At 36.5% G+C, this 24,749-nt stretch overlaps 1 protein-coding gene across 2 annotated transcripts in view; it reads right to left on the bottom strand.

Annotated features, from left to right (window-relative positions):
• Positions 1 to 24,749, bottom strand: part of AGAP1 (ArfGAP with GTPase domain, ankyrin repeat and PH domain 1) — a 428,513-nt gene that overhangs the window by 217,074 nt on the left and 186,690 nt on the right. For both annotated transcript variants that reach the window (XM_088132847.1, XM_088132845.1), the window contains exon 10: positions 3,014 to 3,118. In XM_088132847.1, the coding sequence (XP_087988973.1) occupies positions 3,014 to 3,118 (105 nt within the window). The remainder of the gene's footprint in view (positions 1 to 3,013; positions 3,119 to 24,749) is intronic.

Raw genomic sequence — 24,749 nt, 5'->3', positions numbered from 1 at the left:
TGTTTAAGGGAGTCTACTGCAAGAGTACTCTCTGTTATGTATGCAGGCAAAAGGAACTGTAAAACATCTTCAGGACATTACAGTAGGGGATCTGCGCAAAGCGTTTTTCATCTTTTCAGCTCTTATCTTGAGCCAGGTTGATGCTTCCAGGGCTTCTGCCTGAATCTGCTATCTGTGTTTTGTGCTTAAATTAGGGCTTTGCCCATTAACAGTTTGCTTGTCAGCAAACTGCATAGGAGTTGTGAGCAATTAGCAGACAGCCTGCATCTACCTTTCCTTTCCTGGAAATCCAGCATAGAGGGCTGGCTGGCCAATACAATTCTAAAGGAAAAAATCCAATCCAGTTGCTGGGATTTCTCTAACCTTAGTACAGTAGTATAGTAATATAGTACTTTTTTTTAATCCCACCTTTATATTTTTTATAAATAACTCAAAGCGGTGAACATACCTAATACTCCTTCCTCTTCCTATTTTCCCCACAACAACAACCCTGTGAGGTGAGTTGAGCTGAGAGAGAGTGACTGGCCCAAAATCACCCAGCTGGCTTTCATGCCTAAGAAAGAACAGGAACTCCCTGTCTCCTGCTCTCTAGCCTGGTGCCTTCACCACTAGACCAAACTGGCTCTCATTCTCTTTGCAAGAATCTTGGTTTCTGTGGAGTTGGAGCAGCCAAAAACTTGACACAAACTTTTAAATTGAAAAGATTTTAGTGTGTTTGCAGCTGCTTGAATGATGAAGTTATGTTGTATTTTACTGACTCATTTTAAAACTGTTCATATTGTTTCAAATGGTCTTTAGTCCTTCCCTCCCAACATTCCTGATTATTGTTTGCTCAATTTATTCACCACCACACACATACTTCTGGGTGGCATACAAGTTTAATAAATTATTACTATTACTATTATTATTTGCAGTAGTTTCAGGCTTTTCTTTGACAGATGAGATGTTGCATATGGATGTGCCCCTTAGGCTCTGACTCTGCCTGTACTAGAGCAGGTTTTGGTGGTGATCAGAATATGTGCCTAACTATACTGATTGCAAATCAAGAGTTTTGACATTCCCTTCTATCTTACAGCAAGCAAAATATGTGAAATGGCTTTTGGAGGCCATGCATGGCTTACTATGTTTATTGTAAACCAGTTAGGCAAAAGCTAGAGTTCAATTCCCCTTTACATAATGTACTCAACAGGCAAACTATATCCAATAATCTAAAAATAAGTTCCATTGTACCTATTACTTCCAAACAGAAATAGGAATGGCTATACACTGCTTCCAAAAAAGGGAAACAGAGGTACAAAAGCAGAGGTACATAGATCTTTTTATAATTGTGTTTAATTGCAAATCTATTGGAATATAATCCCATACATTATTGCAGGAATTGTAACAGGCAAGACATATTAATCTATGATAGCCATAAATCAGCAGTAGTCTGGTACCAACTTTTTAGACTAACCAATTTTATTAAAAGGCATACTTTTTTTTGAGCTATAGGTCATTTTATCAGATTCATGGAGTGGCTAAAGTGATACAGGATTTAAACTGGAATGAGACAGGGTGGGAAGGGAGGGGAAGACAGAGTGGTTGTACAGATGCAATTACATGTGAGACAGATTACAAGTACCTACAATTGCAATATGTTAAAAACCCATGGTGTTTGTTGAGATGTGAGATAGCCTGAAACATTCTGATGTATGAAAGTTAGCAATATCTAGGTCACAATCTAGGTTTGTGTTGGTAAAGTTTTTTTCCCCAAAATGGTTACTTTGCGATCAAAGGGTTATTAAATCACTCAACATTTACTGATATATTTATTTCTATCTGCAAAGATACTGCAAGCATTATTCTGATTTGAGGATGAATTTGTAAAACACTGAAGCTAGTACTTGCCTTTCAAAATTATGAAAAAAGTTTATTTAACTATACAGCCACCCAAATTACAAATGTCAATCACTCTGGGTGGTTGACATAAGATTTAAAACTCAAAGTAACTGAAAAACATAAAAACCACACACACAAAAACAACAATATAAAACAAGACAAGAGGCCAAACTGCAATCATATTAGCATTTCCAGAACTACCACTAGTTCAAAAGTAAGTCATACTTTGAGTAGATGTGCTTAGAATTACAGTCACAAACCAAAAGCAAAGAGCATGAGTCCCTCTTTTGTCTCTTTTGGGGTACCTTGGCAAGCAACTCATTAAAAATATAAAGTATCCTACAAAAATCTTAGCAACTCTCCTTTTAATTTATGATAGATTCTGTCTGCCAGCATTCACCACTATTTTATGATGATTTGTGGTTCTCAGTAATTTTCAGCTCTCATAAGTGTACTCTGAAAAAATCTGATCTAAAGATAACTAGAGCTCTTGTTCTGCAAAATATTGTTTATGATAGATTCACAACTATGATTTGTGTTTTGTTTTGTTTTTTGTAAAGCCTACACTTATAGTTCTAACAGAGTCATAATATATGCTAGGTCACTACAGGAATACCTGAATAATCCTTGTTCATTTAATAATATGGGGAAGGATTCTGGAGCATACAGTAAAACATGCTAGGTTTTATAGATGGCTTGTAATCCTCATGTAAACAAAATAATCCTTTATTTCATACAGTCTTTTGTGTATGCTCAGAATTGCAGAATCAACTGATTGTGGTATATATTCTTACAATCTTATACCATGATATTAACAGTAAATTTAAACAATTACAGTACCAATTATGAGGAATAATTTTACATAACTCATCTCCACCCCACCACTTCAATCTAAAAAAGCATCTTCTGGCTGGGGTAAGTAATGCAAGTTAGCTCCAGTCTTAATCTCTTGTAGTTTTTAGATGGTACATTATATAGCTGATTATAAATTCAATAGTTGTACAGTGAAAGTACCAAAGGATGTTTATTAATTAGGCTTTTATTTTTTATTATGGATAGGGTTATTGTTCTTTTGTAGCCTAAGTTTGATTATAGAACTTGACCTTTAGATAAACATCAATGCATGCATACTTACATGTAAGCTTGGATGATAGGTCAGTACACCATCATCCCCAAGAGTAACATATTTCTTCTTCCACTCTTTATTTAATGATTTACCACTTCGCTTTAACAGCATTCCCTGTTGAAGAAAAATAGCAAACTGAAATTCAAAAAGTACAAACTATTCTAATTTGGCTACCCGTATTACTATATGTATCCAGTGCTATTTTGCCTTTTATTCACAGACCAAAACAGAATTATTTGCCCACATGTTTCTGAACACATAATCTTCCTCATAGAATGACTATTTTAAACCAGACTGAAAGCAACATGAGCCAGGGCCAGTGCTAGAATAAATACAGCCTCAGGAATAGAGTACTTTTGGTTCACCTTCCATCAGTTTAAATGTTGAATCATCTTTGCTAGGTTCAGAGGGAACTTGGAGTTGTTCCTAAGGCTCTGAGACCTTAGTTGTTGCTTAGAGAGCAACAGCAGCCTTGAATTGGTTTGTACCTGTGCAGTCTATCTTTGCCTGTGGATTCCAGAAAGCTCCCTGGTTTTCAGAGGAAGATGAAGCAACCTAGAATGCTGCTTCTACCTTGTGGTAAATAAATTTTTTGCTCTTATTGTGTCAATAGATAGATGGCTGGTGGTCCTGTTCAAGGTGATCCAGTCCCCCCTAGCTAAAGAGGGGCCAGAGGAATATCTGTAAGAGTGTTGAGAAGACAATTTAAGGCATCTATCAGAGTCTCTCAGATACATTATGAGTTAAGATTCTGGTTCTATGACTGAGGCTTGGTGTGTCTAGGTTACCTGGGAAGAGTTTCAGTCTGTTGGTCCTGAGGAAATGGACAGGGACTTTGGGGCTGTTAAGTGCACAGCTAGTTTCTGCTTGAAGAGTAAGTACCAGTTATGACAAAGAGGACTTTTGCACAAACCCATCCTGTGCACCAATTATGCCCATTACTGAATCAGGAGCTCTGCTCACAGTCATTTGGGTTCTACATGGTGTTGCTCCTGAAGACCACTCACAAGCTGAAACTAGTCTAGAATGCAGTGATGTGGATAGCTGTGGGAACACCATGGTATGCCCATGTAACACTACTACTTTATGAGTTGCACTGGCTCCCAGTAGGTTTCTAGGGGCAATTCAAGGTACTGGTTACTATCTATAAAGCCCTTCATGGTACAAATTATTTGCGGGAGTACATGTCTTCAATTATTTCTGCCCATCCCACAAGACCTGACAGTGTGGGGCATGCTTTAGGTCCTCTCTATAGAACAGGGCTACCTGACAGGGTCCAGGAGGCATTGTCTGTCATGGTGCCTATGGAACAGTATACACCCTTGATTCAGATGGCCTTCTACAAAGTTGTGAAAACCTGGCTCTTCCCCCAGGCATTGGACCAAGGTGTTACATAAGCACATATGTAATGGTTTAGGATGATTGTGGTTGGCCTCAGATGATTATTGTTTTTATTTTTGTTTTAGTTAACTTTTTGTTTCTCTCTTTAAATCCAACATTAGCTGCCCAGGGACATATTTTGTGAGTTGGGTAGCCATTTAAACTGATTAAATAAATAAAAGCCTAATTCAAGTTGGGAATATAAGTATATGATTTTTTTTTTAAATGAAACAAGCTGAAATGTGGTACGCAGTTGCAGTCTGGTCTCCTGAACAACATATTAAAAAGTCCTATTTAGGCAAGAGCAGCTTTTTTTGATGTACGAAAATAACTATCCCACCTAGTAAGATTCTGTATCAACTAGAAGCAATACTCTGGTATGCCATTGTTTGTTTATTTGCTAAGATCATGTTCACTACCAAAACGTGGCTATAACTATGGTTGACGAACACTGAAAATGAAATCTTTATAATGTTTTTAATGTCCACAATCAGAATGAAAATTTGAAACAGATGAAATCCAATGCACTGAAATTTTCAGATCGAAATTTTATATAATTTTTTATTAAAACTTTTAAACAAGAAGATAAAAACTAACACAAACTAATATAAGTAAGGAAGAAAAAGGAAGAAATCAAAGAAAGAGAAAAAAGTGCAAGAAAAGAAAAAAAAGCTGAAGAAAAATAGAAAAGAAAGAAAAAAGATATAAAGAAGTGGCTTCTGATATTCTTTACAGCAGCTATAAGTACAATTATATTTTAACCTCTCTCTCTAAAGTTGCATCATATTACTGTTCTTTCTATAATCCTGTCTAATCATAAAAAAAAAAGTCACAAGTTCATTTTTTTTATGGACTCATCAAAGTCCATATGAGGCTTCCAATCACCAATAAATGTACATAGTATCTTTTTTTCTAATCAAAGAAGTCAATTTCTTGCAAAATCTGTCAACTTCACCAACCATTCTTCCATAATGGGTAGTATTGAATCTTTCCATCTCTGCGTATATAGTAATCTTGCCGCAGTAATCACATATTGAAATAATCTTCCATGGCTTTTTTCTAACTGTTTATTCACTAATCCTAAAAGGAAAAGTTCCGGCTTCAATTGAATATTGATCTTTAAAATCCTCTGTATAAAGTATGCATTTGAATCCAATTTTTTTGTAGCTTTTTTACATGTCCACCAAGCATGATAAAATGTCCCTTCATGCTGTTCACATTTCCAACATACATTTGGAGTGCCTTTACACATTCTAGATAATTTCTCTGGTGTCATGTACCAACAATATATCATTTTATAAAAATTCTCTGAGATCATAACACAATGTAAATTTCATCCCTTTTAACCACGTATTTTTCCATTATCCATCTATATATTATAACCAAAATTCTTAGCCCACTTTATCATACATTCTTTAACCTGTTCTTTCTCTGTTTCTAATTTCAACAAAAATTTGTATATTTTAGCAATTACATGTTCATCATCAGTACACAGTTGTATTTCAAATTCTGACTTACTTTGCTCAATACTATACATCTTTTTATCCATTTTGAATCTTTCAGATAACTGTAAATGGGAAAATTGTTGACAACTATATCCTTCTGCTATTGTTTTGATTTGATTTTAAATTCCCCTTGATAGTTTTCCAATAAGTCCCAATACATCAACCATTTATCTGCCATTTCTCTTCTATAATATGCTTCTTGAACTGAGATCCATAAAGGTGTTTTCGAGCACAACCTGGGTTTACACAAAACATCATTCTTGGCAAAACATTCATTTTTATCATGGAAATTCTCCCCAACAGTGACAATTTTAATTTCTCCCATCTTAACACGTCCTTCTTAATTTCAGTCCACATCTTAACATAATTATTTTGAAATAACATACAATTCATATTTATCATAGTAATACTCAAGTATTTTACTTTTTTCTCAATCTTAAAATCAGTTTTCTCCATCAGTTCTATTTGATCCTCTAATTTCATATTTTTTGTTAACATTTTTCTCTTCTGATTATTCATCTTGAAACCTGCTAATATACCAAAGTTCTTTAATTTTCCCATTAATGCTTCTACTCCCTCTAATGGATTTTCTAAAATTAACACCAAATCATCTGCAAATGTCCTTAAGTTATAAGTTTCTTTTTTAATCTTAAATCCTATAATTCTCTGATCTTGTCTTATGTCTCTGTTTAATACCTCAAGAACCCAAATGAACAAAAGTGGAGACAGTGGATGTCTTTGTCTTGTCCCTTTTTGAATCTCACAAGGTTTTGTTACTTCTCCATTAACAATTATTTGTGCTTGCTGAGAAGTATAGATTGACCTTACCCATTTAATAAAATTATCTCCAAGGTTCATATGTTCCAGAACTCTAAACAAAAAAATCCAAATTGTCAAAGGCCTTCTCTGCATCTAAGAATATCAATGCAGCTTGTTTTTCATTATGCTGCTCCAAGTATTCCAGTGTATTCAAAACATTTCTAATATTATCTTGTAGTTGTCTTTTAAGTAAAAACCTGCATTGATCTTCATGAATAAAATCCTGCAAAATTATTTTCAACCTTTCAGCCAAAATTGTGGTAAACAGTTTATAATCATTATTCAGTAAAGATATTGGTCAATAGTTTCTTCTTAAAATCAAATCTTGTCCCTCTATTAATGATACATTAGCCTCCTTTCAACTATCAGGAATCTTTCCATTCTGCAAAATAATATTCATCGTTTGTTGTACAAGCTGTAAAAACTCATCTTCAAAACATTTATAGTAAGAGGCCGCAACCCATTTTAGTCTTTTTGATAGCTTCACACAACTCCCTTATTGTTATAGGTCCATTCAAAATTTGTCTCTGATTGTCTGTAATCTTTGGTAAATTCTGTTTGTGCAAGCATTCATTCATTTTTTCCTAGGAAATTTCTTGACCTCTGTATATAGTAGCATAATACTGATGAAACACTTTTTGTATATTCACGTTATCTGTTATTACTTTTTGATAGTTTCACACAACTCCCTTATTGTTATAGGTCCATTCAAAATTTGTCTCTGATTGTCTGTAATCTTTCGTAAATTCTGTTTGTGCAAGCATTCATTCATTTTTTCCTAGGAAATTTCTTGACCTCTGTATATAGTAGCATAATACTGATGAAACACTTTTTGTATATTCACGTTATCTGTTATTACAGTATTCCCTTCTTGTAACTTTAATATAACTTTCTTTTTCTTTTCACAACATGTATGCCAACTATCTCCATGGTTTATTTGCAAATTCAAAATTTCTTTGTTTTACATAGTTCATCTTTATTTCCATCTCTCTCACTGTTAACATAGATAATTGCCTCTGTGAAAGCTTAATTTGGTGAGTTATAGTTATCATCCCTGGAGATTTGTTTAACTCTTCTTTTTTTATCTCATCTAAAATCATTTGCATTTTTTCTTGCCTTTTCTTTTAAATTCACTATTACGTTATATAAAATATCCTTACAAAAGCTTAAGTTGCATTCCAAACCATCTTTACTTCTGTACCTTTATTAAGATTATTCTCAAAAAATTCCTTTAACTTCTTTTTACAATCCTCCACCACCATTTCTTTTTGTAAAAACATCTCATTCAATCTCCACCTAAAAGACTGAAATGTTCTCCAGTTTTACCCAATCTAATTTTAATTAAATTTTAATCCACTCCTAATATATAAGACTGACACATAATATTTAACAAATATTAACTTTACAGTATGTATGAGCATATTTACATGTAGTCAACATTTTATATGCCATGAGATATTAAATTCCTTACTTATTACAATTTCTGATACCTAGCTGGAAGGTTTTAGGTTTGTTTTTTGCCTCTCCCTTGACATGGCATGATGAAAGAAGATATGAGACAGTGCAGCTAGTTGATTACATCTATGGTAACTATTTCTTTAGTCAAAAAATATGCATACAATTTCCATGGTTCCGCCTACAAAGCTTATAAGAACTAAGATGTCAGTCCACTCTCACAACAATTATCTCATCTCTTAATGTAACAGACTAGATGCTAATGCAATAAATCATCTTGTCTTATCTAAAGGAGCCAAAGTAACTTTTGTATCAGCAGAATTTTGATACTATTGTATTAGTTTTTTTCCTTATTGTATCATAAAGAAATTTGCATAATTATTGAAAAAAAAACAGGATTGGAATATCATGACTATATCATTTGCTGGGTATCAATGCATATTACTGTGTTTTTCAATTTTTTTCCTACAGAACACTATGGTACCACTTTTTTTAAAACATAATACATCTGCTGTAACACTGACACATTTCTTTCAATATTGGACATCGAAGCCTTACAGCAAGGTGCAACAGATAACTGCCATTGTCATATAAACAGATATGTGAATGCACAGACTATTTACATTATATAATTTGTGCTCTGACTCAACTTATATGTCATCAAAAATTGTGATGGTGCTAGACTGCACGCAGAATGAAAAATGTTTCAAAGAATATAACTTTTAAGCCACATAAAAAATGTTTTGGTATCCTTTCCCTGCTCCCCTAGAGATCACTGTGCAGATCTGAAGATACAGTGGGGCAAAAAAGTATTTAGTCAGCCACCAATTGTGCAAGTTCTCCCACTTAAAAAGATGAGAGAGGCCTGTAATTTTCATCATAGGTATACCTCAACTATGAGAGACAAAATGGGGGGAAAAATCCAGAAAATCACATTGTCTGATTTTTAAAGAATTTATTTGCAAATCATGGTGGAGAATAAGTATTTGGTCAATATCAAAAGTTCATCTCAATACTTTGTTATATATCCTTTGTTGGCAATGACAGAGGTCAAACGTTTTCTGTAAGTCTTCACAAGGTTTTCACACACTGTTGCTGGTATTTTGGCCCATTCCTCCATGCAGATCTCCTCTAGAGCAGTGATGTTTTGGGGCTGTCGCTGGGCAACATGGACTTTCAACTCCCTCCAAAGGTTTTCCATGGGGTTGAGATCTGGAGACTGGCTAGGCCACTCCAGGACCTTGAAATGCTTCTTACGAAGCCACTCCTTCGTTGCCCGGGCGGTGTGTTTGGGATCATTGTCGTGCTGAAAGAGCCAGCCACGTTTCATCTTCAATGGCCTTGCTGATGGGAGGAGGTGTTCACTCAAAATCTCACGATACATGGCCCCATTCATTCTTTCCTTTACACGGATCAGTCGTCCTGGTCCCTTTGCAGAAAAACAGCCCCAAAGCATGATGTTTCCACCCCCATGCTTCACAGTAGGTATGGTGTTCTTTGGATGCAACTCAGCATTCTCTCTCCTCCAAACATGACGAGTTGAGTTTAGACCAAAACGTTCTACTTTGGTTTCATCTGACCATATGACATTCTCCCAATCCTCTTCTGGATCATCCAAATGCTCTCTAGCAAACTTCAGACAGGCCTGGACATGTACTGGCTTAAGCAGGGGGACACATCTGGCACTGCAGGATTTGAGTCCCTGGCGGCGTAGTGTGTTACTGATGGTAGCCTTTGTTACTTTGGTCCCAGCTCTCTGCAGGTCATTCACTAGGTCCCCCCGTGTGGTTCTGGGATTTTTGCTCACCGTTCTTGTGATCATTTTGACCCCACAGGGTGAGATCTTGCGTGGAGCCCCAGATCAAGGGAGATTATCAGTGGTCTTGTATGTCTTCCATTTTCTAATTATTGCTCCCACAGTTGATTTCTTCACACCAAGCTGCTTGCCTATTGCAGATTCAGTCTTCCCAGCCTGGCGCAGGTCTACAATTTTGTTTCAGGTGTCCTTCGACAGCTCTTTGGTCTTGGCCATAGTGGAGTTTGGAGTGTGACTGTTTGAGGTTGTGGACGGGTGTCTTTTATACTGATAACAAGGTCAAACAGGTGCCATTACTACAGGTAACGAGTGGAGGACAGAGGAGCCTCTTAAAGAAGTAGTTACAGGTCTGTGAGAGCCAGACATCTTGCTTGTTTGTAGGTGACCAAATACTTATTTTCCACCATGATTTGCAAATAAATTCTTTAAAAATCAGACAATGTGATTTTCTGGATTTTTTCCCCATTTTGTCTCTCATAGTTGAGGTATACCTATGATGAAAATTACAGGCCTCTCTCATCTTTTTAAGTGGGAGAACTTGCACAATTGGTGGCTGACTAAATACTTTTTTGCCCCACTGTATTGAATGCACAGAAGCAGATGTTTCTAATTAATCTACCAGTCAAGATGATATATACATATGACACTATCGGTAAAGCAGAATTGGATGTAGCACTTTCAGAAGTACATTTACCAGTTGTCTTCATGTATTTTTGTTCAATCATATCAGTCTCTGTTCCTGTTGTAAAGGTTTTGCTCTGATAAACAGTGAAACTTCCTTGCTGTGCACATTTTTCAAACTCTTCTGAAGATATCTTCAACTGAGGATACAAGTGACTTTTCTTGACATAATTCACATAACCTCACAGTAGACACCAAAATCTTGGTGGCTGCCATTTTTTGGGGGTGCTAATGCTTAATTACGACAGAATGGGACTGGCTATTCAAGAAGTCAAGCTGTATTTATGTACTACATCTTAATTTATTTTGGATTTCTTTTGAATCCACTGACTTCTTTGGATTAATGTTTCTATATTAATTGTGTTTATAATTCCCTCTGACTAGCATGTATTAATTATCCCTATCACATAATATTTGCAGAGAGAATTCTGATTACATTCATTCATGTGCATTTATTATTGGCACAGATATCATCTTCTCCTTCAGTACAATAAAAGTAATATTAATGCCACAGTGACTCCACAGATTATTATTTTTATCTCTATAGCTTAAAGTGGTACACCAGGCTACTAAATCCAGGTACAGGTACAATTTGAGGCATCCAAACTGAGCCATTTCTTCTTGTGAGTTGTCCCAGTACTGGCTGCTTTATTTACTTATATTAACAGTACAGCCACTCCTTATTTAGCAACTACCTCGGTTAGCGACCATTTGCAAATACAATGGTAATAAATGGTAATAAAAATTAATTTTCTAACCAATGCATGCATTTACAACCAAATTTTGTACGCCTGACAACAAAAGCCTTCAGTATGATTAAAGCTTTTGATTAAGGTCTGTTCAGTTTCAGGCAGCAGTGCAAGCCAGCTGGAGGGTTCTAATCAACTAATTAAAGTCACAGAGCTGAGCTTCTTAACTTGCAGTTAGCACTTTGTAGGGAAACACTGCACTGTGTAGAAAAGCAGTTCAGGAAGAGATAGCTTGCTTAAGCAATCTCTCGGTCCTGCGAGGGGGCAAAAAAAGAAAAAAAAACAGGTCAGGCACAGGACACAGTATGAGAGTACTTTATCTGAATGAGAGGGCAGCAACCAGTGATTTTTGCAGCTTTTCTCTCTCTCTCTCTCTCTGTCACATGTTCGCTTAGTGACCATTTCGCTCAATGACAAAGTTGCTGGAATGGATTGCAATCGTCAAATGAGGAGAAGGTGTACAGCAGCTTTTCCAAATGAATGGAATCAGTCCTCTGTCATTCCTTTGTAAAAGAACAAAGGAAACAGACTAGACCCTGTCAGTTACACACTTCATTAGCTTGCTTAACACAATAAACAAGTTACATGCAAAATACTTTTATTTAAAATGACTGGTCTAGGTTCAAAGTGAAAATATTCTTGCTGAGGAGCAGGTGGGATTCAGAGGAGACTGTTCAACTTTGGACCACTGTCTGGTCCTGCACCACTTAGCTGAAAAATACTCCTCACTCCCCAAAGGCTCCCTCTTCATACTCTTCACTGATTTCAAATCAGTTTTTGATTTGATCCCAAGGGAGAGGCTATGGGAAAAACTAAGGGGATCCTCCATGCACAAAAAAGTGGACATTGGCTTCCTTTTGTCTAAAAGAAAAACTTTTAATAAATTATAAAAAAAATAAAGTTTTAGTTTTAGCATGACACTATTATAAGATGCATAAATGGCAAATAAATGGGACCCCAACAGAGTAGGTGAATACTCACAAATATCTTGGGGTGGAGTTCTAAGCCTCTTTATCTTAGAATACACATTCTCTTATTGGGCCAGTGTAGCTCAAAGTAACTCCTCAGTTACCTTGAAATTTTTTCATTCAAAGGAAGCACATTTTATTCCTGCAGTCTGCAAGACCTTTCTTGCTAAGGTTATTTCTCAGTTTCTTTAGTGTTCAGATTTGTATGTTTACCCAGTTTAATACCCTGGAAGCTGTCCATATAAAAGCTATCATTTCAGATTTGAGATGCTGTAGAAGGAATAGGGAATGGCCTTGAAAGACAGGAGGAAGAGCCACTATCAAGGCAACAATCAGGCAAGCAAGGCTTGAAAGAAACTAATTTGAGAATATATCTCAGATTAGCCCCTCCCTAATTCACACAAAGATAAAGTGAGGGAGGAGGGAAGCACATTCAGACTTGCAAGATTCTGTTATTATAGCTATTCCAATAAAAGTAGTTTTAGACATATATGGCACTGGTTTCTTAGTCTGGTCTACCTCATAGGGCTGACAAATACTGCCTTATGGTTAGAGACAGGCTTGACTTCCATGGGTGCCAGAGCTTGTTACTATCTCATTAATTTCTGGTTATTTTTTTCCTTCTGGGTTTGGCTCCACTGGTTCACAGAGACTATTTTAAATCAACATGGCTAAAAGGTCTTTAGGTCTCTCTTTGGAGAGCTACTGCCTATTGAAGTTTGAAAATGTCAGGAGTTTTCTTAAGTGGCATATCTGGGATACTGATTTCCAAACTAGTCTACGCCTAATATTTAATCCCATAGTCCATGGATTTTCTTCAAATGGGCATGTGTGATAGTTCTATCTTTCCTCTGTGTCACTTCTCAACTTCTTCCAGGCCTTCACCTTGGGTAGATTGGATGCACTACCCTCCGCAGTCCTGGGGGGGCATTATAAAAATATCTCTCTACATCAGGAGATATGCTATGTGGGGACAGGTCTATGGAATCCCTGGGCCATATGCACAGGGGATCTCAGATGCCATTCATCTATACTTTTCTGAAGAAATACCCTGGCAGAGAGTACGAAGCTCATATGTCGCTTCTTTTGTCTGACGAGGCCTCCTGACTTATATTTTTTATTATTTTTCATGTTATTGCATTTTATGTTTACTTTTTATTTATATCCATAGGTTTTAAGAGTGTGTGTTTCTGCATTTGATGTATATTGAATTTCTTGGCTTTAAGGCCAAAATAAAGATTAAACCAAACTTTTGTGAGTTGGTGAGAGGAGGCAAAAGGATTCTACATAGCAGCTCATCTTGAGCATTAAAGACTGTGGAACTTGTTTCAGGGATTGAGGTCAGGCCACCTTTTCATGTTAAGGGTGTAAGGCTCTGTTCAGCAGACGAATTCATAGTTCTTAAACCTTTCTAACTAATGTGAGACTCAGAAACTTAAGGGAAGTGATGTACGAAGTGCAAATGAAGCTTCGGAGAGAGCTTTCAGTCATGCATAAAGTTTCCAGGGGAAAACTGTTCTGTAATTCAAGTCTATAATCCTCTGTCCAGGAGAGTCAGTGTGGTGTAGTGGTTAAGACACCAGGCTAGAAACCAGGAGACTGCGAGTTTTAATTCTGCCTCAGGCACAAAGCCAGCTGGGTGAACTTGGGCCAGTAACTCTCTCTCAGCCCTAGTGTATGTGGGAATGACCTTGAGGGACAAGGGGAAGAGTTGCTGCCTAGGGAAGGATCAGATAAAAAGGGGAGGAGCCCGCAGCTATCAGACAGGCAAAGAAAGAAACTTAAAAAAGATCTGCCCTAATGTATCAGGCTGTTAAAAGTGACAGTGGGAGGTTTGTAATTTCAGACTTGCAAGATTCTATTAATGTAGCCTTACAATATAGTAGAATCAGCTTATCTGGCTGTGTTTCCTGTCTGGTTTGCCTGGGAGGACTGACATCAATCTTGCAAGTCTGAAAATACAAACCTCTCGCCATCACTTTTAACAGTCTGATACATTAGGGGAGATCCTTTTTAAGTTTCTTTCTTCGCCCATTATGCAGTTGCGGGCTCCTCCCCTTTTATCTGATTGTTCCCTAGACAGCAACTCTTCCCCTCATCCCTCAAGGTCACTCCCACATACCATTACACCTAGGAAACAGGCAAGGGCAAACCACTTCCGAAATCTTGTCTAGAAAACTGCAAGGACTTGTCCAGGCAGTTGCCAGGAGTCAAAACTGATTCAAAGGCACATCATCATCATCGTCATCGTCGTCGTCATCATCATCATCATCATCATCATCATCATCATCATCATCCCGTCTATGGATTCCATGTCTGTGTCATGTCCCTTATGGAATGTTCTAGAGCTAAGCCTTTTTCTGGATGCCTCACACCCATACATTCTAATTTAATGTATGCTCCCACCCACTTTTATTATGATAACAGACACAGTGCTCCCTTGAAACTGATAACAGGCATCACTGCACCGACTGAGGGAAAAAGAAAACATTATATATAGATGACTACTTGAAAAACAACAGTTACAAGTAATCAGCTCTCCTTAATTCACATCTGTCTGAGAGAACAATATCTTGTGAACTGTACATTTATGATATTTCTAAAATAAGCATCCATAGCAGCTCAACAGTCAAGATTCTAGTGTTTAATGAAGGTTAAGTCTGCAAATCAGGATTTTGCCCTAGCAGAGATCTGGCAATCGAACCTTTCTGAGGAAAGCCAACAATTATCATATCTCTCCCATAAAGTGACCAAGAACTTGCATTGGGACATTTGGGGATCTTACCATATTGTTAACAATAAAGGCAAATAAAATATTTGGAAAAGAAGAGGTATCTGTGCAAGGAATGATTTTATACTTAAAAAATTTAGCTGTCCAATGTCCATCCTTAAGGTTGATATGATTTTTTTTAAAAAGTCTTCTATGACAATACTAAAGGCAAGTACAGTAACGTCAACAAAATTACAATTAAATGACAAGGAAGTAGGTTTTATTTGGGCACCAGGAAAATTCTTAACAGTAAGAACTTTCAACAAAGGAATAGGCTTCCCTCAGGAGGTGACTGACTCTGAGATGTTTAAGCAGAGGCTGGATGGCCACTTGCCAAGGATGCTTAATAATAGATTTCTGCATCAGAGAGGAGGTTGGATTAGATTATCTCTAAATTCCTTGCAACTCTTATAGTCTATTATTGTAAGACTATGATTCTATCCTGTTATACTGCTTTAACGTTAAGAGTGAAACATAAAGTCCTCCAAAAGCACACTCAAAATTAAAACGGGTTAGTCTGTGTGTGGGGTTGCCTCAGAAGCAGGCAGCCAGCCAGGTACATATTTATCAGCTCCAGCAATAGTGAAGTCACTTGCAGCAGTGCTGATATTTATTTATTTATTTATTTATTTATTTATGTGACTAAACACTTTCATTAAGTAATTTATATGGCTGTCCATCTCCCAACAGTGACTCTCTGATCATCCTCTCATGACCTTTCACTAACAGCAGTTAGGCCCAGAATGGCTCCTTGCAGAGCCATAACTGCTTTGTTTTCATATTCTTAACAAAGTTAGTTTTCATCCTGGTGCATTTACTACTTTTTGGACTATGGATCCCTTCAAAGTCAAGTGCAGCCTTTGGACTAGAAAAAACTGTTTTAGAAAAAGTGTTGCTAGGTGGATAAGTGTTGCTATGTATCATTTATTACACAAATACTGCTGCAATTTGGCAATGAAAACATTACGTTGAATTTCAGTGGCATTTGAGGAATAGTCTATAGGTGGCTCCACCAAAGTCTTCAAGGGGAGGTACATAACCTCATTTACTCTGATAATTTAGACTTGTAAATACCTTCAAGACATACAGCTACATAAGTAGCACTAGAAACTTGTATTTTTGTCAAGTCACTAATGAAGTTACGCAGTAACTTTAACAGAGCATGTTAGAGATAGTCCTTGCTTAATGACAATTGGCAAATCTTGTCACTAAGTGATGTGGTCGTTAAGTGAGACATCACATGACCGTGACTTGCAAATTTACTGCCAGCTTCTCCACTGACTCTGCTTGTTGGAAGCTGGCTATGAAGCGCATAAATGGTGATCATGTGACCACAGAGATGCTGCAACGGTCATAAGTGCAAGGACTGGTCATAAGGTTACTTTTTCAGTGCTGTCGTAACTTTGAATGGTTGCTAAACAGGGCAATCGTTAAGTGAGGACTATCTGTACTAGCTTTAGTACATTTTGCCAGCTTTTATAAAATAAAAACATTTTTTCAAGCAGAAGCAAGAATTTTGTTTCTAGTGCAGAAAGTCATTGTGATATTAAGTATACAAGCTTTAAATAACTTACAAAGTTAACTTTATGGATGTAATTATTATCCAAAATCTATCACTAAGTAGCCCATTGCAGCTCCAAGCTGCAATAAAGCATCAGTCATAAATTTATACTAAAGCTCTATTCAATACCAATTATTTACCAACAAAGATTTATTGATTCATTTGTTGTTAAAGTCCTAACTGAGTGAATCAGGCTGTGATACTGGCCTTCAAGTTATGGCACAGATCACTGTTGTTTTCTACATCCTAAGTAAACTTCCACTTGGGATTCATTAAAATATCTAAACAGCTAATCAGGTTCTAGTATAAAACATATATGTGTATACAGGTATGAAGACATTGCTAATCTCCTTCTTTGATATCGATCACTATTGATTCAGTGAAAGGGGAAGGCATATGACTAATTTTTAAGAAGTCTTAGCTAAGTTAAAAAGCTTAAGCACTTCAAGAAGTAGCATTGAATGAGAACATACACATACAGAGAAAGGAAGAGAATATGTACATAAGGAAAAATTCCAGGGTTGGCCAATCTTTTTTTTTCCAATTCCAAGTCTTTCTTAAAGCAAATGTACTCCCTTTGAATGAAATAAAAAATAGCTGAAGAAAATCAAACAACCCACTTTTCCTTTGTGACAACTTGAATTCTTCTCATTATCGAACTTTCCCTGCTCTCCTAATGTCCAAACATAATCAAACTGAGACCTCCTGAAGCAAGTCCTCTGAAATTGAACAAAGGTCCCATGCAGGTTCATATAAAGAGAAAGTCAAATTTCCGGAATGACTCTAGTCCCAAATCTTAGTTTTAAATGTCAAATGTAACAGCTTTGACTGGTAATTAGAATATGCCATAATCTGAGTGAGAGTTCCCATAAAAACAGAAGTTTTTAGACTGTCCTCAATGAAAGGCCCACATAAAGTGCAAGGATGGCTTATGCCATTAGCTTCTTCTGGAAAAGGCAAAGTTATCATAGAAAATCAAGTGGATTTTTGCTTTCCTAGTATAGATTCCAAGGGATAATTCCCAACCTGCAGACATATTGTTTTAGAAATATGAATACAACAAAGCATAAGTACAAAGCATGTAGTCTCTAACAGTTAAAAAAATGTGGTTTTTGCCTCTGGACATACTTAGTTTTGGGTCTGACCACTTACACATCTACTGCGGCCTTGCCCAGATGAGGACCTGAAACATCCCACAAGAAATACCTTCACTCCTTGTCCTAAAATGTACTGTGCTCCATATAAGACCATAGAAATCTCTAATCTAGGGGTACTCAAACTGTAGGTCACAACCTCCAAGGGAATTGTGAACTTGGGGAGAGGGGGGATGTCACAGGATGTTTTTAAATGTGATCAGGGTAAGTGATGTCAAAACAGCTGTATTTCATACACTAGTTTTCTTTTTTTTAAAATAATTTTTATTAAACAATTTTACAATACCAAAAGATAATACAAACTGAAATCAGAAAAAGAGAAGAAAAGGATAGAAAGAAAAGAAATACAAAGTGCAAAAGAGAAAAGAGAAAAAAAAAAGAAGAGAAAGGAAAAGAGATAGAAAAAAGAATATTTAAAGAAGCAACTCCCTATCTTCCTTGCAACAAGTATAGGCAAATTAATAATTCCCCATCCCCTATGAAATTACATGTGTGGCTCACTTCTTTCCATACCTCCCCATCCATTCACAAATCCAAAAATCATTTGTCATTTTTGTCTAAGTGTCAGCAAAAGGTCCATAAAGGATTTCCAGAATTTTATAAAAGTATTTATTTTAGCCCTGATCAAACAAGTCAACTTTATATTCCTTTCTTTTGCTTCATCAAGTTGCTGTTATAGAATTGAACTCCATTCAAACTTTCTTTCTCCCATGTCAAAGATTTCTTCAAGGTTTTAGAAACCCTCTTTTGTAAATCCAAAAGTTAGTCCTTGCCCAGGTCCTTTTGCATCTCTTGATTTGTCATTTGTATTTCCAGTGACTGTCATCTCTTACAGTTGTCAATTTCTTTATTTCCCAATATTTCTCCAATAGGTAGAATTTGTATCCCTTCTTCATCCTGTCTATCCATAAATTCTTCCATATTATTATCTGTCACACTGTTCACTTCTTTATAATTTGCTTCAAAAAATACATTTACAGGTACAGAGATTACTGCTGTCAAATTAGTTATAAGTTTCTCTCCCAATTCTTCAAAAATCCTTTGAAATGTCTCAAGCATTATACCTTTGTCTGTCATTTTATAGATTTCACTTTTCTTTTTCCTACCTGGAACTTTAGTTTCCTCTAGTGGCACATTTATATTCATGAAGTCTCAGGTTTCATTTTTACTTGTTTTCAACTTTCAACCAATGATCTCTTTCCTGATAGACTAAACAATTTATGTTCCCACAGAAATTTTATTTTGTTTATTCAATTGTTTAAAACTCTTAGCAAAAGTCCTAAAAATCCAAATTTGTCTGGTCCCTAATCTGTTTACAGCTTTCTTAAATTAAAAGAAACATCAATAACCTGCACTGTGATGCTAACTCTATCCTGATAGCCAAAAATGCAAAGAATCTGCAAGGTCTAGTAATAAAAGTCAAGGAGCACAGTGAAAAAAATGGTACTAAAATTAAATATAAAGACGACCAAACTAATGACAACAGGTACAACAACCAGCCTTAGAATTGACAACAAAGTTATCAAAGTCATGGATAGTTTCTGTCTTTTAGGATCAACCATCAATGGTAAAGGAACAAGCAGTCAAGAAATATACCACAGACTAGCACTTTGTAGAATAGCCATGAAGTCCTTGGAAAAGGTATTCAAATGCTGTGATGTGTCTATATCTACAAAAATCAGAATCATGTAAGCCATGGTATTCCCTGTGATACTCTATGGAAGTGAAAATTGGATTTTGAAGAAGCAGGATAGGAACAATATTGACACTTTTGCACTTTGGTGTTGGAGAAAACTCCTGAGAATACCATGGACAGCCAAGAAAACAAACCAATGGATCATTGAAGAAATCAACCTGGAGTTCTCACTCAAGGCACACCAAGCTCAAATTATCCTACTTTGGACACATTATACAAAGACCTTGCTCTCTGGAGAAGGCTCTAATACTGGGAAAGGTGGAAGGAAAGAGAAGAAAAGGACAACCAGCTGCAAGGTAGATGGATGAGTGCATTGTTGGAATACATAGCAGCTTTAGCAATGAGCTCAGCAATTTATATTGCTATTTTCTTCTGTGATTCCCAGTTTAGAAAAGACTGTAAGATGATACCCAAATATCTAAACTGCTTTAGCCAACAATCAATCATGTATTAATGTCTTTAGATTTAGAAAACACAAGATTGGTTTTTCAAATTTAGCAGTTATGGAATTTTTCTTATAATAAAGCAGAAAAATTGTCTACATGTCTATTACTCCAATTCAGGTGAGAAGACAAGGACAGGAGCAGTATGCAATAGAAGAGGAAGTTCAATTTGGCTAATTTAGGAGAGTTGAAGAGAAAATCACATAATCCTGAGATTGTGATAGTACACTGCATGTACCTTGTAGTTGGTATGAGGCAGCCAAATATGTTATTGTCTTATAAGATGGTCTCCTGATTAGAAATCTGGCTTGTGTGAAACAAACCTTGGTTGCACTTGTGGCATATTGGCCAAAATGTGCCAAAATTGACAGGTATCCTCCTTCTGTTATTAGGAAATGCTCCCTATGCCCCAGATAGACCTTATAGCATTATTTGCTGTAGTTATTACATTTTCCAAAAATATCCACTCCATAGTAAAAATTGCATTAAAAATTTTTTTTTTCTTCTTACAGAACCCGTTATTTCATCATATTAGCTTCTAATTAGATGTGCCTGAGTGGGGTTTTAGAAGATCAAAGAAAGTGAAAAATCTGAAATATCCTGCTAGAAGTCGGAACTTAATAAATTGTGCTACTACCTCTTGCAAAGATACAGATAGACAGTGTAAATTCCTTAATCTGCATATTACCTTTTAAAAAACTTCAGGACAGGGCAGCCAGCCATCTGGATTAAACATACTGCTGTTACTTTCAAGCACCAATCAAAATCAAAATCAAAACACTCCCTCACATTCAGATACCACAGCCACAGGGAGAATCATTATCACAACCAGTATGCACATTAAAACCTCCCATAAAAATATTAAATCTGATGAAATTGCAAGTCTAATTTAAGGATATACTTCTCCAGTTTTTCCCACTGCATTTTATTTTTTTAAGGCAAAGGGGAATAATTGATCAATTAAAAACAAAATAATAATTTAAATGCAATATACAACATGGGAGCTAGTTTATATTGACATCTAGAGATGGAAAAACCCTGCCTTTGCTTTCCTTCTCTTTTAGGCAATAATATTAAACATTGAGTGCCCATGGAAAGTTACTTCAGAAATGTATGTTTTTGAAGATGGTTTACATCAAATACTATTAAATATTTAATCATTGCTTTGTCCCTACGCTTGGCATTCTAACTTGCTATCCTGCAAAAACTTTACATATTGATTCACCTTGCAACAGCACAACTTCATCTTTTACAGTTATTTGGTTTACATTTCTTTCTCTAGTTAAATGGAATGGTACTTCCTTATCTAAACAGGGGGCGGGGGATATCAATGGTACCCAACTGTATACTATATCCTAATTAATAGGTATCTGAATAGCATTTTTTGTAATGGTATGTGGGAATGACCTTGGGAGACAGAGGGAATGGTCAGACAAGAGGCAGCTTAGCCCACAAAAGAAATGTGGGCATGGCAAATGTCTCAGAAGGGACCCTTCTCTAGTTTCTTGGGCTGTAAAGGCAAAGGGGCAGAAATATACTTTCAGACTTGCTAGATTCTATTAATATTACCTTACAATAAAGTAGAATTCATGCTTGCTGTCTGTACTACCTTGCTAGGCTGACACTTCTGCACTAGGAGCACAAGAAAAAGTCAGTGTAAACTCTGTAACTTCAAAGAAAAAAGTGATTAGTGATTAAACTCTGCATAGCTCCAGAATGTACACGCAGTTTTATCTTGTAATCTTAGGTTGGAAGAACTTGATTGAATTTGGCTATACAAAAGTATTAACATTCTGCAGCTTAGATATTGGAGGTGGTATGATGACTGTGGACTGTGAGATGTTTTTGTTTATTTTTTTACTTCAGCCTAGATATCTAGCTTCTCACATGGTAGTTCATTTGTGAAGACTGCTGCTTCACCCATACTGGAATCACCCGAGATCATCCTCAGCTTACTAATTGGAGTGCTTCTTATAGCACTATCCTGTTTGCCAATTTGGCCTATGGCTGCTGATTTCCTGAATGAGACTCTCAATATATCCATTATTTAACAGATTTAATTGTTTTATAATAATTTTCTAAGAGATGCAAAGTCTTAAATGATGCCAATACAAGAGCTGCTAATTAATCCCTAAATTAAGTTTGCAGTGCTTTTAGAGGTATTGATTGCCCCAAGGATAAAGGATTTCAATCCCTATTGCAAAGTTAGTTACTTTAGGCTACTTTTCAGATGTATTCCAAAAGATCAAATAAATAACAAGAAATTGCTCAGAAAATAGAATCGTCTGGATGTTTAAATAGTGTTTCTGTCACTGTTTGGCCATCTGAATATTTTTTTCTGAGTATAAGGACTCTCTATGCACTGCTTAAAATTTGTCAGTAAAAATTCAGGTTGGTCATACTCTCCATAATTAAAGCCACCACATCTACACTACAAAACTCTAGACAACCACCAAATAGCAGCAAACGGATAAGAAGACTTTTTTGCTGTTATTTAGTGTCATCCAGATTTTTGCAGCCCATATAGTAAAATTTTATTTTCCCTAGAAAAGACTCCAAACTTTATCAAAGCACAGAATGTGGAAATCTCATTGAAGAGGACTTTAACTTGCTTTTAATCTTACTTTAAGTGGTAACTGGAGTACATAGTTCAATTGCCACCTCCCCTGTTCACAGAAGGACTAACTGAAGCATGCTGTTCCTATATTGTAGTAGTTTAATACCAATCTCTGAGATTTGTAGTTTTAATTTTTAACAGAGTATCACATGCTTAACCCCAGTATGTTATTCTTTAGAATTATGACTGCATATTGTCCTGAATATTGATTACCTGATCCTGACTCCTCCAAAAAAGTAACCCTAAATCTCAACCCTAGCAATTGTGATTTAGCGAACAGGAATACTTAGAAGTTTATTCATTTTCTATCTGATATCCTCTGAGAAAAAAACCCAGTATTTTCAACTCACAAACATTAATCTCCCAGGTCAGCAATAGAATGCTGAAGGCTAGCTGTACTGCTAATTGAAAGCCAAGCTAGTTTCTTTTGCTGTATTTGATATAAAAACATCAAATGTGTTCTTTTATAACAATGACAAATTAATCTGCTTTGGTGGCAATTACATACTCCCACAAATGTTCAGTCATGCTGGATTGAGAAAAAAAGAAGGGATTGCAGAGTTCCACAAGTTAATATTTAGGATCGCAACAGCTAGATATGTAAAAAAAATGCTGTTTTCCTCCCTTATCACTTTTAGCAGTAATCAGTCTTACTGGGGAAAAAAGAAGGCAAAGAGGGCAATTACTCACAAAATGACTGAGCAAAATGCTAATTACTTTTTTTTTTTTTTACTTTTTAATGAAGATGAGAATTCAAGATGGTTAATGGTCTCAAAAAGAACTGAGTAAATGCCTAGAATTCAAATGCTGGAAAAGCAGTCTTATAATGTGATGCATTTGCTAACCCAAAGACTAATGGTGGAGAGGGGAATCCACTTTCCCTGATGTCCTGGTAGCTAAAACAGGCTATCTGACCACATTTCAGTATATGTTTTAGATATATTCTAAGTATCCTGCATACATCCAGTTTATGCCAAATATACTATCTGGTGTATAAAGAGTTTGAGCAGAAGTGGACAGCTTGAATTTTTTGGTGACCTATAAAAATTCAAGTTTATCTTAGAAAGAGAACAGGGGTCCATTTATAAGACTATTCTACCTTGGTGGAAAGGGGGACGTGGTGGCGCAGCGGCTTAATGACGCTGAAAGTTGCCGGCCAGAAATGGTCAACGCTTCAGTGGTTCGAGTCCAGCCTTCGCGTTAACAGGGTGAGCTCCTGTTTCCTTCCCAGTTCCTGTCAACCCAACAGTTTGAAAACTCACATGAGTAGATAAATGGGTACTCTCACTCTGGTGGGAGGAAAAATGCTGGCGGTACCTTGCAAAAGGAGTTGAGAGCAGTTGCCGGTAAGCGCAAAAAACCGCACGCACCCGAAAAGGGCGCAAAGCAACGGAAACCCCGCCTCCTGCGCTCGGCAAACCACTTCCGAAACACCTAGCCTTGAAAACTGCAAGGATTCGTCCAAGCAGTCACTGCAGAGTCAGTAACAACTGAGCGCAGGGGGGGAAAAAAAAACCTTGGTGGAAAACCCTAAATCCCCCCTAGCCAGGCTACGAGGAAAATAATCTTCTATGTCAAAATGTTTATTGGGATCTGTGTTAGCTGTCCTGTTGGTGGGGAACAAAAAATGGAGCCCCTAAGGAATTGGGGTACTTGGAAGTAGATAAAAGGGGGCATTCCTCAATAATCCAGGTGCACAGAATGAAGCACAACTGCTTGTCTCTGTAAGATGTTAGCTGCCAATGCCTTGTCCAACACTAACTGAAGGAAATCCAATAAATTTGGAATCATTTGTTAATTCTACCTATATTCACTGTCATTTGGACCACCTCTGGAAGGCCCTCCAGGTCTGCTGGTAAATTTTTGTGGTGTTTGAGTAGGGATGGTTTCAGTTGTGAGATGAGATGGACCACTCTTCAGAAGCCGTTCCAATGATGTTTCAGTTGAAAAACTAATATGGATCTCAGTGTGAGAATGGGAAGAAGATATCCATGTGTCTCTAAAGATGCTATGGTCAATCCTTGATCATTTCTATCACATCAAAGAACCAATCTCTGAAGCCAATATGGAACAATAATGGAAATGACTTTGTATCAGAGAATAACAGAATATAAGAATGGGAAGGGATCTT

This window comes from Python bivittatus, unplaced genomic scaffold, assembly GCF_059951505.1.
Source record: "Python bivittatus isolate LINGU-HERP-01145 unplaced genomic scaffold, Pbiv_v1 ctg000020_np1212, whole genome shotgun sequence".
Taxonomy (NCBI): domain Eukaryota; kingdom Metazoa; phylum Chordata; class Lepidosauria; order Squamata; family Pythonidae; genus Python; species Python bivittatus.
Note: the sequence above shows the minus strand (reverse complement) of the source record. Positions and strands in the feature narration are given on the sequence as shown.